General features: G+C 44.1%; 1 protein-coding gene across 1 annotated transcript in view; it reads right to left on the reverse strand.

Moving 5' to 3' along the window:
* Positions 1-658: 658 nt before the first annotated feature.
* The window catches only part of WDPCP (WD repeat containing planar cell polarity effector), a gene marked incomplete at its 5' end in the record, with an annotated part of 59,896 nt that continues 43,908 nt past the window's right edge, over positions 659-16,646 (reverse strand). The window contains 3 exons of the mRNA XM_009873211.1: positions 659-809; positions 2,071-2,139; positions 4,117-4,252. Coding sequence (XP_009871513.1) covers positions 659-809; positions 2,071-2,139; positions 4,117-4,252 — 356 coding nt within the window. The remainder of the gene's footprint in view (positions 810-2,070; positions 2,140-4,116; positions 4,253-16,646) is intronic.

A 16,646-nucleotide genomic window follows, 5' to 3' on the forward strand; every position in this document is an offset into this window, starting at 1 on the left:
ACGGGACTGTGCATTGTTGGTGGTATTTAACTATCCTGTTCAACTCAAAGAAATCATGCACAAGACAAAATGCCTCTAACTGAAGTGTCGTTCTGAAATTTTTATTGCCTATTGCTTACTCTGTGTGTGTGTGCACGGTTCAGAAAGTTGACTACAGTTCTCTGCTGACAGCCACACTATTGCTACTTTCGTGAAATGTCATGGAGTTTAGCCAATTTTCTCTTTAGTCTCCAGCTAGATTCTCTGCTTTCTAACCGTCAAGGCAAGAAGTCAGACTTTGCCTAGAATAAGTTCTCAAAGAAATAAACCCTTGAGACTATTTCAAGAATGATTATGTTCGTTCCAGTCTCTTCTGCCCCTTTTCTCTCCCTGTCTCTGTCTCAGGCTACAGCTTTCCTTGTCAAAGGAGATGATGATGTGAAGAGTTAATTGAAGCGATTTGTTAATCATGCAGCCCGAAAACTGGGCTTCTGTTACACATATGTATATGTCAGGCTCCCTGAAGGGCATCAGTAACCAGGTTTAATAAGTAAGTCAAACAGAAATGTCTTCTGCTAGTCTTCTGCCTAGGTGTAATTCAGGAGATATGCCTCAGCTGTTCCAAAACAAAGGTTCTGTCAGAGCTGAAATACAAGAAAGAACAAAGGCTGGGTATGCGCTAGAGACGATCTTCCAGGAACTTGGGTGAGATACAGATGGAGACAGTATCTGGGTTGTTGGAAATGCAGTAATGTAGGTCAATAGATTTCATGGCTTTGCTGTGACTAGCTGGTGCAAAGATGTAAAACCAGGGCAGACAACAAAAGACTCTGGGAAATAAAAAAAGAGCAGACACCAAGTACTCTTGCTGCAAAGTCCCGTGGTGGTGTTCACAGAGATTAGGGGAACCACTGATACACAGAAGACAGCAGAGCCTGGGAGTACTTGAATTCATGCAGGCCAAGTGCACGAGCAGCGCTGCTGGCTTTGGGTGACTTGTACAGAGGAGGCTGTGGGGTTTTATTGCAAGATTAATGATGCCGATCACTGACACTTAACCTGCAAGGAACAAACTGACTTTAGGTTGGAAGGGAGCTCTGGAGGTGAACCGAAAAAGCAGATTCAACAGTTCAGTTAAATCCAACTTTAAGGCTGCTTCGGCTCAGGTCTGCAACCCAGCGGGGACTTGTGCCAGAAAACAACAGAAATTAACCATTGCCACTGCGGAGCATCCAGAAGGTCAGAAAGAGAGCGGTGGCACGTTCCTTTGCGTTAAACTTGGAGTGACACTCAGGAGTCCAAGTTTGAGCTGACTTGAGTTACACCACCAGCACTGACTGTAGGAAGCCAACGGGCAAGGGAAGAACCACACAAAGCCAAAGGCTAATTTCGCTCCCAGACTACAACTCAAGTCCTCAGTGACTTAAGTGGTGCTAAGGAGGTAAATCAGCAAGTTGCCTGCACTAATACATATAAAGCACGTCTGACGTGACTTGGCCAAGGCAGGAAGCAGTATTGTGCATGGAGTTGGGGAACAGAGAAAAATAGCAGTAAATCTATTACAAAAATGGAATTTTCTTATTTTGTTTTTCTTGAGGGGAAAGAATTCAGAAGTAAATAAGAAATGATTCAGGGTGTACATTTATCTCACTGGTGAGCAGAATACATAAACACCAAAGACTAGCGTTAAACAGCATGAAAAACGGGGAAAGTCAATAACGAAACCAGAAAACGACCAAGCTAATAAATGACGAAGGGCCTTTACAGGAGAGAGAAGGTATCCTGATTATTGATTCTGAAACTGCAGGTAGGGGTTGGAGGCCGGGAAGAAGTGGACAGTAGAAATGTCAGATACGAATTTCTGATGTGGGAAATCGGTTAGAATAATAATGTTGCTGTGCAATGCTAAGACACTCAGCTGCAAGTACCACACAGCTGCGATCTCATAAACTTGACTGCACTTTAGTAAGGCACTGTCGCTGTTTTTCGAATGAATTCACTGAGGCAACAGAAAGCAAATACAATTTAATTTGGGGTTCACATGTTGGATCAATTTAAAGAAATTTCCTCAAGTGCATCATAGCCACCTACCCATTATAAACTATGTCCTCTGAGGATGTCTCAGAATAGGCAGCCAAATCTCTAGCAACGCTGAAGTATCTTGGACAGAGAGATGAAACATTGCAGAATCAAGAACACTCCTATTTATACAAATTTCTTCACACGAAGATGTCTGAGGCAGGCTTGGCGGCAGATGTATTATAGAAAACAAACTGTGAAACTGGAGGCAAAACACAAGCCACAGTTACATGCTCGTAACTGCCTGTGGCTTTTTTTTAAGCACAGAGAAGAGGTTGTCAGAGTCACCTACGTCTCAGCAGGTGACCTTCCCAGACAGTCAGCGTTGTCACAGGGAGTGCCTTTAAAACTCAAATCCATGTTGGCAGGCTTTGAGCCAGTGAAGCCGTGAGAAGTTTTCCCCCACAGAGGCCACCAAAACCTCCAGCCTCTCCTGGGGGAGGTCAACTGCAGGCAGCGGGTGTCAGTCGGCGGAGGAGCTGGCTGCGTGGGTGGGGAGCTTGCTTTATACTCACCAACCCGGCAAGAGGCAAACAAACCCTTGGGAAATCCCAGCAGTTTATGCAGCTCTGGCGACAGGAAGGAGCCGCTCACGAAGCTTCGCAAATTTTGGTGACCCACCTGGGCAGGCACAGGCAAACGTGGTCAAGCCAGGCAGCCCGGGAGTAGGAGTAAAGTTGAACTCTGCAATCTCTCCCCCAAGAGAGACGAAGGCAGACGTGGGACTGCCAGAGACCTGTGAGTCATAGCACCCTCCGAGAGGGAAAAGGTGAGCTGACGGGAGGAGGATAATGTGTTTATACCTTGGGATCAGAGGCATGTTGGGATTAGCCTCTGCTCTAGAGCTCCTTTTGTTGGAGCTCTTGGGAAGCCAATCCAGTCTCCAGCATGATCTTACTGTCTTTATTTATTATTTGCCATACCAACACAGTGCTACCTCCATCCTCAAACATAAGGCAGAATAATCGTGCACTATATTTTTAAAAGCAGGCCCATTAGATATCTCTGACAGCTTTAGACAGTGTGCTGCACCCTAAAAGTCGCAGGCTATGTAAAAACTAAGTATTTCACTAGTGGTATGCAGTTGGCATAATGGATATTATCTAGCTACAGCTAATACTGTCAAAGCTCAACCTCTTTATGTGAGGAAAGACAGAAAACTAGGTAATATACAGAGTTCCAGAAGGAGAAAGAAATCTGTTTCTTGCCCACACCACTGTTCAGCACAATTATATACAAATGGTTAGGACGATTTGTCAATGTGATAATTCAACATTGTACTTACACTAGATTAACTAAAAGTGTTCCTACATGCAGCAGGCCTAGAAAACAAAAATAAGTGCATCTATATACTCACTGGGAATTAATAATCGTGTCTTTTCCATCGAGAATGCATGAAGAAATATATGAGAAATAAACACTATTTTATTCTTTGCAGAAGAGCTGTTTCACTCTGATTCCCCACGTGTTGCAAGGTGGTGTGCTAGTCCACTAGCAACAAAAGCACTGAAAAAAGTCCCAGTCAGACTTGTTGTTTCTCTTATAATAGGCAACTTCCTGGAAGAAGGGCACTCTCCAAAGAACATACCAGGGACTTTGATTACAGAAATATGTAAAGTTTGTGTTAGTTTTTCTGAAGTTCTGTTCACCACCTGTTATTGGTAATTCTCTACATTTCCATTGTTGTATTTCTCTCTCTGTACATTCATCAAGGAAGGCTGTATTTTCCCCAATGGGGAAATGTGCCATCTGAAAATGGTTGTGCCAGTGCATGTTAGATGTTTGCAAACTGTCTCCGTTTCTTGAGATTGCTTTGTGTCCCCCGGCTTCCAAGCTTTTCTTAGTTCCTGCTTAGTATCCTAATGCTTTATGGCATTTACAGTCAGGATGCAGACGACAACAGAGGCTCTCAGGTAAGTTCAGAATACCAAATGTGTTCCAGAAGTGTTCTAGTTAATTGTTCCTCCCTGCCTCTCATTTTCTGTTACAGAAATACAGGATTTCCGTTGCCCTCACAGACACACAAGCTACCTGGGCACCCTCTCCTGTGTCACTCACCCGCGGGAGCAGCGCTGTGCTGGCGGTCCAATGGCCGCACTGGGAGCAGGTGGGTCACATTCTTCTCCGTCCTCTGATGACTGGCCAATGAAAGCTTCACGAGATGGGTTTTCTTCATCTGACTGCCCCAGAAGTCCTGTGAAAATGAATCAGGGTATGATACCAGGCTTACTTAATCTGAAAGTTCCAGTCAGGTTGCCAGCTGTTTGCCCTAGGTGTCACTAAGGACAAGGGTGTCCTCTCCTGTAATGGATCAAATCAAATGGAAACCATATGCTTATACAGCCTTCCCCCTTGACTTTTCCCTTTGAAAAGGAGGCCAGTTAGCTAACAACCAGCAACAACAACATGTCCAAGAGTTTTTGGGAGGAATGAGTGCGTGTTGGCTTTAACTAGCAAGGAGGAAATGTCTTCTCTGAACTGTCAACTAGAGAAGGTCTAACTGGCTGCCAAGGGCTGCTGTATGTGCTTCGATGTTGTCATACGGATCAAAGTCTTATCTAGTGGACTGTTCCCCTACAAGGGTATGTGTAACTCCTGCCTTTAAAAATCAAGACTTTCCTTAACTTTGTTTCAAAATATCTTGGTTCACAATCAAGATCTGAAGTCTTCATGTAGGGGAGGAGGAGTCCCCAATTCCCAACTTCCAGTCTGAGCCTGCTGGGGAAGGAAATTGTTTGAAAACACCCAAACCACTTAAAAATAGTCAGGAGGAATTGCATATTCTAGGTGTGAGACTTTAAATAAATAATAAAAAAAAATTAATCAAACCCCAGGCTAGCAGAGTTTGGATTAAGGGAAAAAAATCCTGTTACAGATAAAGACTTTAAAAGGTTTTTCTCAAAATAGTAAGACCCTTTTGCATTTTTTTCTTTCTTAATCCTGTTTTTCTCCCCTTGTTCTCTACCTTCCCGGATCCTGTATAAGCTAATCTGCACGATACCCATGGCAACACCATGGGCAGTACGAAGAATATAATGCTCTTGCGAGTGTTGCTGTACTGCTAGTTTACATTTTGGCCCGAGACCCAGAATGTTCACCAGCTTAAGAGGGCAAATCTACTTGTAAGTGCTTCTGAATCTCCGAGTCCTAAAAAGCTAAAGCCGTAAGATTGCCGTGGACTATTTCTACTCTTCATGCTACTTAACTATTATTAGCATCTGTGGTGTGAGAGAGGGTGAAGCGTGGTAACCAGTTTGGTTTTCTCAGGTAACTGATACTCTCCTCCTGTGCTGCCGTTTCCCACGTGTGGAGCAATGTGGGGAATCACGGAAAACAACCGAATCGGTCAGGAGCGCCAAACCTCCAAGCATGCACACCACGCTACAATAAATGAAGGAAACTCGAGGGCAAATGAAGTAGGTTTCTCTGGAGATCTCTCCTGGTTGCAGAGTGAGCAGGAGGGGAGCAACATGGAGAACTTAGAAAGGTGCAGGAGAAGCTGCTTTTGAAGTGCATGAAAAGCTCTCGGACAGGGCTTAAGCAAAATTCAAGGCAAAATCCACCACAGATCTCACGGGACAAATTTTGACAGCCTGTGCTCGGGAACACAGCTCTCACTGCCACGCTTCCACCTGCGAACCCAGCCTTGGGTCCTGAAGAAACCCCCTCTTCGCAATGGTAAACCTTTCAGTTTTCCAAGTGTCAAAGTCAAGGCATAAAATGTGAGCCAAGCTGCTGCAATCCATGTTTTCTTTTCTCTTTTTTCTTAATATCCAAGGCCTACATAACTTACCCCCTTAAGGTTACAAACGCTCGCCAATATGCGATGTCTATGGCTTCTCCTTAGACACCACTCCTGATGCTGACCTAGCTCTGAGGAGCAGAGGCATTTTGTAACATAAAACCCTGAGGGATGCCGAGACAGAAGTGTGTAACGAGAAAGAAAACAAAATAGGACTGGGTCGGCTTTGTCTTCATCTTTTTCCATCATACTATTAATTTGCACTTTGTTGTACCTGCCAAGAACCAGATCTGAATAAATCACAGTCGAATAAATCACATCGATCACACGCATACACGTGCTCTGGGTGGGACCTGGCAGTTTTGTAACCTGGAGAGGGCCACCGTTCAGATGGATCCAGTCCTTGTGTGGCAAATTTCTGCTATAGGAAGGCTATGATTTTGATACGTCGTGCTGAGCGTTCAGCAGAGCTGCACCTTGTTAAATAATGCTGCTGCATCCATAGGAACCTCATGGAAAACACAGCAGTCTGCCACATGCAAGCACACTTGTAGCCAAAATTAAGGGATGAGTGCAAACAGATTTCCTTGCACTTTCATATCTAAATTAAATATCTGAAACTGACCTCAAGTTACGAGGATTGCACCTATTCTAGTCTGGGTTTATAGCTGCAGTATTGCAGAAGAACTTTAGATACAATCAGATGCCAGGAGTGGTTCAAAGCCACAAACCCATCAGATAGGAGCTCTAGCGTAAAGAAAAATAAACATTTTTGTTGTGGGACATTGACTTGTATTCCCTGTGAGAAGTGCTAGAGCAGGGAAAAAAAAAAAAGTGCAAGGAACACTGTTTAAACAACACGGCCCTTCCCAAACCAGAGGCAACATATCCCACATTTAATTAAAAAGGGAAGGATTTTGGCAACACCGCAGAGCTGGGAGAGTGTGGTGGTCCTCATACGTGTAGGTGAGGACTTTGGCTAGAGTTTGGGGCTTAACAGAGACTTGACTTTGTGCTAGCATTGGAGCTACCACCAGTTGCACCTAAGATTTCATATTCAGGTAATCTGGGATCTTCCTTTCTTTTATTGCACAAAATAAAAATCTTGCTGGTTTTAATTTCAAAGTGGTGTCTGCCTATCGTTAGGATCTGGGGATTTGAATCTGAATTTGAACTCTAAAAACTTGACAGTCGGTATCGTGGCTCACATTGTTGTCATTTATCAGATGCAATAGTACGAGTTACATTGTGCTAAAAATCTTTATCTACAAAATCGCATTGTCATGATGAGTATTAGGATAATGTTGTACACACAAAACCACACAATGCATATTTCCAAAATTTGCTGATAGTTGCTATTGCTACATCTAGTGCCTGTCTGAAATAGGCAAATATGTTTCCTTACAAGTTCACTAAAAGTTTTCCTGTGCTTCTCTGAACACTGTACACAGGTGATGAGATCTCATGCCTTCCCTGCTCATAAACGTGTCGTTATTTTACCGTATCTATTCTCTTTTGGATCTGCATCTGCAAATGAGAAGCTGTTACCATTCTCCAGTATCCTCCACTGGCCTTTCAGGGATAAAAATGCATGTAAAGTTGTGCAATCCCATGGTAAAATAAAAAAACTTCTTTTAATATTATTTGCAAAATGGATAGCTCTACTTAACAGAAGCCCTTAAATTATTCACAAAGTAGCAGGTGCTCTTGTAAAAATACAGCCGTTTTTTGGGCATGAAAAATAAACTAGTTGATAAGTGAGAGATAAGCCATTTGAATTCTTCTCTGTGTGCCCGGCACAGTGCGCAGAGCCAATCCTGTACAATCTGATGTTTACAGAGCAATCGCAATGTACGACCTCCTTAGGCAACAGGGACACAAGGAGCCTTTAAAATGCTGAAGCAAGCATTTAATCAGAACTCTTCATGCTGATCTTCGAAAAATTCAATAAATTCAAAAAATGTAACTCCTTCTAAAGATAAAACACAATTTTTTTTTTTACTTCAGAAGTTGCAAATATATCCCAGTGAACTCCCAGTGAACCACACAGACTTACACTGCTCCTTTTCGTAAAAAAACCAACCAAACAAGAAGTAAATAGTAGAGGTTTTCTGAAAGAAACAAAACCAAGGTCTGAAGAAATGCGAACGGTTAAGCGAAGCGAATGCTGGAAAACAGGACAGTTTAGTAATAACGCAAATAATCACATTTTTCTCATTTAGGCAGGTAAATAAATTTTATTTCTCACCTGAATAGCTATTTCCGTGTGAGTAAATTAATATCTCCTTTTTTAAATGCATAAACTTTTTTTTTTTGACCTGTTGAAATCAAGCTCTCATGATTTGGTGGGGTTTTGTTGTTTGGTTTTTTTTTTAAAGACAAATAACTGCTGCAGGAAGCATGAGACTGAGCACGATCTCTTGCGCTCCTGAGTTGCTCCACTTTAACTCTATCCCAGCTGTTCTGAAACTGCATGACGGTATTTCCAAAGCCACTGGGTAACATTTTTTGGATATCAAAATTAGTGGAAACTTCCTTTGCTGACTTGAGTGTGCTCAGCTCTTTTTTCCGACTGCAACTATTCTCCTGAAAATGTCTTTATGAATAAACAGATTCTAATAAAATTGTTTAGCTTCAACAAATTCCTGCAAGGAAACCACACCGCTTTTTTTTTTATGTGTGAAAATGTAACTCTAAACTTCTCTGCTTCTTTTGGTCTAGTTTTCCATGGCTTCTTATTTTTTTTAATTATTTTTGCATGTTGTTTTGTTAATTCCCAGTGCTGACAAGTTTTCATCCAACAAATAGAAATTGTCAAAACATTGTTGTTACAGTACTTTTAAAACTCATTGAGAACAGCTGTTACTGCTGAGAGAGCTGGAAAAAGCACATTAAATCAGAATATCTCCCATTTGTGTTGTAATTTCACAATTTGATACCTGAGAAGATAAGGCACTTCAATCACTACTAAGCAGAAGCAACCCTTAATGGTAGCATAACATGTCATTATTTTACTAGTTGGATATTTGGTGTATTAGTGGCAGCAAAACTGTTTCAGCGAGTGTGCCAGGAAATTTAAGAATTAGAGTTATGCGATAAAATTAAGTAAGTAGTTAACATTTATAAACAACTCTTTTTTTTTCTTGCAGAGTAGACAGTTACACTTCACTTAGCAGTTTGGAGTGAAACCTGGCTTTAAAACTTTCTGCAGATGGAAATGCCGAGCCTGTGCTAGCTCTGGCTGAGATTTCAGTCTCCACAACTCATTTGCTCTACTAGAATCATACACAAAATTAAGCCAACCACTATATAGGCTGGAAAGTTCATTTTATACCTCCCTGGAGCCTAAGTAATCACGTTCCTTAGGAAGTACCCTAGGAGTGCCAATACCATTTAACTTTCAAAAAAAAAAAAGGTGTGTCTTACAGGGTAATCCAGATGTGGTAGTACCAAGCCGTGATGGGCTGCCAGCTCAAAGAGACAGAATAACCAGGGATTTGCCTCAGTTCCAGGCCCTTTCATTTCAAAGGCTTGACTGGTGTCTCAGCAATAGAGATCTCGCGCCCCGAGATTTTATCGGGTTTCCTGAACCATGTGAAGTTTGCCTCGCACTCTTGGCAGCGGGCGAGCGGCTCTCCTCTCGGCTGCCGATGCGCGTTAACAAGTCGGAGTGCCAAGAGGCACGATGAGCAACCTAAGGCTGCTCTTGCTCAGTAATTACAGCAGGCACAGGAGGGAGGACACTCCTGGTGAATAGGCATTTTCTTTGTTTGGTAAGTGCTACTTTAGACCAGGTCTTTTTCTTTTTTTTTTCCTTTAATTTTAAGTGACTACCTAGAAATACCTGTCGTAAGGGAAAGCTGGGCAAAAGCTGCTTGTGAGCAGACATTCCCATTGTTTGGGGTAAAGACTGAAGCAGTGGAAACGCGGGTGCGTGCTCCAGAGCATCTCAGCAAAAGCATTCAGGGAAGACCTGATTATTATTAAGTGATGCTCTAGAGACTCCACAGAGGCAAAAGCGCCTCTGGCATTGCAAGCCCCAACCCACAACGGGCAAAGCAGGCGCTGCCGAACCGGCGTGTTCCTTCAGCTACTCTTCGTGATGCCATGTGCGGGGCACACCCTCTGCTTGGCACTTCCAGCCAAGGGACTGAGCGTCTCTGCTCCCAGCTTCTGCCCTCCAGGCATCCAGAGAAGGGAGATGTGCTGGTCAGACCAGAGGCAGGTAGGCTCAAGGGAGAAGAAAACCATTTCAGGGGGTTAATTGAAAGAGAAATACATCTGCAAACATAAGATGCAGCAGGTAAGCCTGCAAATAAATGCTGCCAGCTGGAAGCTGACCAAACTGATAAGGCAGAAAAGAAATTGAGGGTTAAATGTTTTGGATGCTGAAGGCTTGGAGTTCAAAGAGGAGCTCAAGGAAACTCCCAGCCACTAAGTCCATACAAAGAGGCTCCAGGCAAACACAAGCCTGCTGCAGGACAGCCTTATCCCAGTTTCCAAAGGGAATGGTTCAGACGAACGGTATCATTTAGCACCTGGGAGCTCTTGTGCAATGGAAGACGATGCCCACAGGTGAGCTACGGCTGAGAGGCAAAAGGAGTTGCTTTCCACAGGGAAATGGATGAGAAATGCATCTGCCCACCTTAGGTTGGAAGAACAATGTGTAGCTGTGGATGTATTTTCATCGCTTGGTAGAAAGAGGCAGAAGGGAGCTGCTCCTCCAGGCCAGGAGGGAAACCAGGGCAAGGCTGGAGGTCATTCCGCATCAGCTCCTGCTCCCCTCAGGAGGGGACACTGTGCCTGATGGCAACCCTGTTTTCACCAGGTATACAAGGACTGAGGGATTGCAACTAGAAACTCCCACCTAGATCCCAGGGAGAAAACACCTTTAGAAGGATGCTTCCTTTTCCAAATAAAATCTCTGGTTTGGATCCATGTGCGCTGCTGTTTTCTATGCAGTGGATTAAGTGTAGGAAATCTGCCTTTTTCCACTGGACCAGGGAGCCGTACACTAAACAGAGGATGGGACAGCTGGTGCTGTGTCTCTCTGATAGAAACTTTCCGTGCCAGGCCCTTCTGGTGGCTTTGTGAAGACCCTGCGCTTTCAGCACTGACCCTCCTCCAGAGGCTGTTCGAGACGACCCCTTTAGCTGTACAACAAGACCATCTTCATCTTTTATTCAATCAGCTGAGGTCAGACTCCCTTACAAATGAGGTCTGCGTCACTCTCTCATGCCACAGTGGGGTACGAGAGTGGCACGAGGACAGCAAGGCGCAGCCGCCTGACGCTCACGGTCTCTGCGGGAATTACATTTACAGGTGGGAAAGTCTTAGTCGCGCTTTTTGAGCAGGTGCATAACCATGCCACAGAGCTGGAACAAGGCTAGAGTTCAAGAGTTAGCTAACTGTATCTCTCTCAAAAAGGAATTGCCTCAGACCAGTTAATTTGTCAAGATAACGAATGGCAGCAATTCTCCTCATTTGGAGCCGGGCCACTAACACTGATCTGAACTGTATTTAAACTCTTGATGACAGAGACTGAAAAAGATATTGCAATACTGGAGGTACAGGTTCCTAAAGCAAAACTGCATGTAAAGCTAGAGTTGAGAGGCAGCAGGGGCATGCGAGTACACATCCTGCATATCCCTGAGATATGAAGAAATTCCCCGGGGCACTGACTCTGGTGCCTGGGCAGGCAGAGTTCATCTTGAATCTTTGGGAGTGACTGAGGTCCAGAAAGGATAACATAGTACCCATCAAGTCTAGATTTCTGCAATATGAGGTAACACAAATAGAATTGTTACCTCCCCCTTTCAAAAAAAAAAAAAAAACAGGAAAAAAGAAACAGACAACAAAAGCACTGATTTGAAGTTATTGAAGGTTTTCTGGTAGCTGCAAGAAAAAAAACCCTCTGTGGGCCTGATGCCGTGATTCCCTTGGCACTCCCAAGCCCCAGGTCACTACTGCAATTTTCTTTTCTGTGCGGCATTAGACATGAACAGGCCTGGAGGAAAGGAAAAGCAAAAGAAAGCTTTAGTAAAAATGCAGGTTTAGCACAATGACTGTCCTCTATTTCTGCTGAAAGTGAAGCAGACAACATCAGGTAAAATGAAATTATATATGTTCTTGTGCCAGACCTTCTACTTGGCTGCCAGGCTTTCCTTACCCCACAAAAGAAATGTGGACCAGAATAAATCCTCTGCATTGACTCAGTGGAACTGAAGAGAATCGGGGATGAGTAACATTGTCCACGAAAGACGCTCCAGACAGGTTTATGTTGGGGAGCAGGGCCAGCTCTCCCTGGGCTTCACCGGGGTGCTCCTCCAAAGAAGCCAGGACAAAGTCTCTGCTGCCACTGGCATCTTCTACGAGTGCAGTAGGACCCTCTGACGTCTCTTCCACTTGTGCTCCATCAGTGATTTTTGGCGTCAGAAAACGCAGGAATGTTTTCAGAAATCACCTCATGCTCTTAGATTAAGCAGAAATAATGTCAGGTCTTCACCTGACAGAGAAGTATGCAAGACCTTTGACAAAGACAGCCTGACTCTTGCCTTGCGTTGGCACACCCTCTCCAGGAAAAGGATGCACTGAAAACAAAACCGGCTGTTGATGACCGTGCAACTGTGTCAGTGCCTTAAAAAGCATCAACATGAGAAACTAGCCAGGCAGTTCATCTTGGAATATTCCTGCTGGATGGTCTGCTTGAGAATGAAATGACTTTCTTTCTCAGTTATTCAGAATAATCATTCTCCACCTGGAGGTCCACTTCATTTAGAAAAGCAAAGTGGCTTTTATTTTGGAGTAAGCGCATCCACAGGCAGAGTTCTTTCAAAAGAGCTAATCTGGTCATTGCCACATGTAAACAAGCCTTTATAAACTGATGGGGATGGTAAAGAACTCGTGGAGGTATGGCCCAGGACTTCTTACTCAATTTGCAAACGCTTACTTAGACCTGTCTTCCTCAGGGCTAATATGGTGATCAACAGCGCTTACAGAGAGCCACGTTCAATTTACACAACATAGTCATATGTTTGAAAAATAAACGAGCTTTTGAAAACTCCTGTTGTCCCCTCAAGTTCCTTGTCTATGCTGCTTGTGAAGATTCTCCCTTTTAAATACCCCTGTCACGCGGTAATCTAGGATTTAGTAGATCTCAGAAGTGCTGATTGCCCGTAAAGCTGGGTCTAAGGCTGGCAGTGGCTGAGATGAAGCGCATCCAGGCTCTTCTAGAACAAGCAAGCGACTCATAAAGGCTACCTTTATGCCACTTGCAGCTAGTTTCTGGGCTTTGGCTGCAGCAGAAATGTCTTTCTGTGCACAAATTACAAACAGAGGCTTAAAAGTTAAAGTAGAAACTACACAAAGAAGGGACCTTTACAGGACGGGTTATGTCATCTTGTGCAATACACAGGGTGCTTATCTGTTTTTCTTCCCAGGACTTTTCTGCTGCTGGAGTGCTGCTGGGAAAGAAAGGGCCATCTCAGATTGGCAATCTGGGCTGAGCTTGCTCTGACTGTGTTTGTGGTGGCTTAGCGCGTGTGTCCACACAGCATGGCAGCAGCCAGAGCTATGTGGGAGATGCAAAGTGACCTAGATCAGCACCCCTAATTCCTGCAGCTGTGCTCGTTGCCCCGCTCCGGGCTGGTGTGCTGTGAACCAAATACCAGTCCTGTTAGAGACTGACCTTGTTTTCTTGGAGAAACCTGTGTAAAAATGGATATAACAATACTCCTGACACTTACCTCACAGGATGTTGTGAAGCTTAATTAAATGGGCGCAAAAGCATTTTGAGATCCTTAGATGAAAGATGTTTTTATAAATGCAAATTATAATAATTATGGCTAGCAACCACCACCAACTACCGAAACAATTAATTCAGGTTGCCACAGGCCATCACAACAACGTGTGCAAAGAGGCATCAGCCATTTAATGACATATATGCTGCGTGAGAACTCAAAGCCTTAAAAGTGATGTAAACAAAGACGAAAAAACTGGACACTTGGGGCTTGCCCCTGCTGGGCACAGTTGGTGGAGGTTTCCCCTACTGCTTCCACCCCCACCGCGTCTGCACTGTGACCTGCGTGCGAGGAGAAGGGCCCACCTGAAACACTGCATCAGCGGCACCATTCTAAGTCCCCATGATTTTTATATCGAATATCGCAAGGAAACTGAAAACGACTGCAAAAAGCGTGGCTCACAAAAATCAGGAAAAACCTAAATATAACTCTAGTTTTCCTTAATTCTTCCTCACCCGCCCAGTCCAGCATTACAGAATTGACTGGCTACAGGGTATTATCTAGCTGACTTTCCAAGGGCGAAAACAAAAGCTAAGCAATCAAGAGGTGTCTGGCCAAATACTTAAAGGCCCAGTGCACACATTTAGCTGACAACTGACTGAAATCCGAACCATTTTGCGCAGCCTTTCTTGTGGCTTCAAAACTGACTTGGGCTTAAATAGCTAAAACCTACAGGTGTTTAACTGCTCTCCCTTGTCAGCAGAAGAGCCTCATCAGACATGGTCTGAGGATGTGGTCAGACTGGAAGAGATATCCAAAGACCCCACAGGTGAATCCCAAAGAGCAGGCTAGCCCACCTGTGCCCCTCAGGCTTATTTCCTTGCTTGCCTTTAAAGAGGAAAATTCAGAAGAGTGGTAGTTACTAAGCACCAACTTACCGAAGCAATTAGGCTAAATGCACTGCAGCTAGAAATTTAAGCAATGCACTGAATTTAATTTGAGAATTCATGGTCATAAGACTGAAACCTCTAACATTTAACCTAGCAGCAAATTAAATCAGCTTTCCGATCAAGTGAAAAATTCTATGCTATTGAAGTTTGAAAGTGTGAAGAACACACTTATTAAAAGGAGGGTTTTTCTTTTTCTTTTAATGAAGAAAAACCTGGGACCAGTTAGTTGCCTAATCCAAATAATGGAAAAATGAGAATACTATCTGTAAATAAAGCCCAAATTTCAAAACAGCATTGCTTTCTGGACTCTGTCAGACCGATGTGATCATAGTCAGTGGGTTTCAAGGGAAAAAAAATAGTACTCATGCTGGAAAGATGTAGAGACTAAAGTGACTCCGATGTCAATGAGCCTCATGTAGAGTTTAAAAAGAGATAGCTTTCCAAGTACTAAAAATGTAAAATGTTCATATGTTTTTTTCAGTCCCTTTAAAAATACTGACTTTCTATAATGCCTTCTGTGCCCCAAGTATTAGGATATTATGTTGGGAATTTCTTGGATAAACTTTCATAAAATGAAGGGCAAGTGCTTTATAGGGCACTGTGTGTTATCTGCATAGAAAGTATAGCAAACTTACTACAGAGTAGGTACCAACACGTTATTTTAAGCCTATGAAGTCTAAAACTTTATTGTGATGTGTCTATAGGTAAGTCATGTGTTTGCACACGTATGCACACTCTATGCACACTGACACCCTGTTGCTAAGCTCCCCACACAGAGCTCTGCTCAATGTCTCTTGCCTAAATCCCACAACGTGAGATAAAACTTGGATGCATTTTCTAAGCGCACCTCAAGGCACCGGGACATAAAAGAAGGTGGGAGAGTAGAGCGTGTCTTGCTCTAACCATCTCCGGAGCACCCTGAGTGACCCTTCACGATCTGCAGGAAAGGTGTGGCTGAGGAAGGCACTGAAGCAGATGTAAGGGCAGCTCCTCCCTGCTGGCACTCAGAGCCTGTCGCCCCAGCGCTCTGCTGCCCGGTCCTGCTGGTCACCCCCAGCACAGTCTGGGGCTCGGCCGCCCAAAGGCCTGAAAAGCCAACGGGACCGAATCAGCATCGGAAAACTCTGACTGATGGGCTGACCCCTTCCTTCCCGCCCTCTACCATTAGAAGAGTCTCATTTAGAGGGGAAAGGTAAAGCTTTGGAAAGGGGACACGCTGTGCTTCACAGTCCCTTTGGAAGGGGAAACGCAACCTCGTAGAAATTGGGGTTTCATTCCCAGGCTGCTCCTTCCACGCCCTGGGAAGATCTTCACCTGACTGGAATACCTCAGTTACAGAATGGTGTGAATACCAGAGTGGGTTTATTTTTAAAACCTCACAGAGATAGTTTACGCTATACACTGCCTTCTGCAAACACAAAAACTTCTGCCCTGCCTATTTAAATAAACTCCACCAGCAGGAGCAGAGGCTGCGGGTGCCGCTTGGGAAGCTCAGAGCCCCAGAGGGAGTTGTGGGCAGCTCTTGGCATCGCTTGTGCTTCTGAAGGTAACCAGGAGGAAAGTCCATGGGAAACGATGCAAAGAGCTGATGCCTAATGTCAGGGGGAAAAAAAAACCACCATGGCTGTGGCTGGAGTCCCCTCACCCCCCCATTTCATTCCCTTTCTTGCTCCTCATCTCACTGAAGCAGACAACAGGAGTTTGGAGATTCTGCTTCAGGCAGACACTCACTTTTTCAGAAAAAACCCACATTATTCTTTTTATGCTTTTCTATTTTTTTAAGAGAAGGTAATTAACCTAGACCACGTTCTCTGATATCTGTTGACTATAAGCATTGCTTGTCAGCCACTCCTTTCATCACTTAAGATGCATTTCGTACCCATGGAAAGCAATGGAAGCAATTCACTAGGGAAAGTTTGCCCTTACAGAGCATCCTTCCACATTCCCACATTGTTGCAGCCATCTTTTTCTTTCCTTACATCCCTCACATTTCTTTGTAACAGCCCTTGTCACACAGATGTGCATCGCCCAGAGAGCTTACTATCAGCTCGGTTGTTACTGCGTCCTTGCAGCCCTTCTTCACAGCCTGACTCTGCTCCTTCTGCCTCTTCCCTGACTTCGGATGCAGACTCCTCCTTGCTCTTCATGCTTTGTGGG

This window comes from Apaloderma vittatum, unplaced genomic scaffold (assembly GCF_000703405.1).
Source record: "Apaloderma vittatum isolate BGI_N311 unplaced genomic scaffold, ASM70340v1 scaffold16657, whole genome shotgun sequence".
In the NCBI taxonomy this organism is placed as follows: Eukaryota; Metazoa; Chordata; class Aves; order Trogoniformes; family Trogonidae; genus Apaloderma; species Apaloderma vittatum.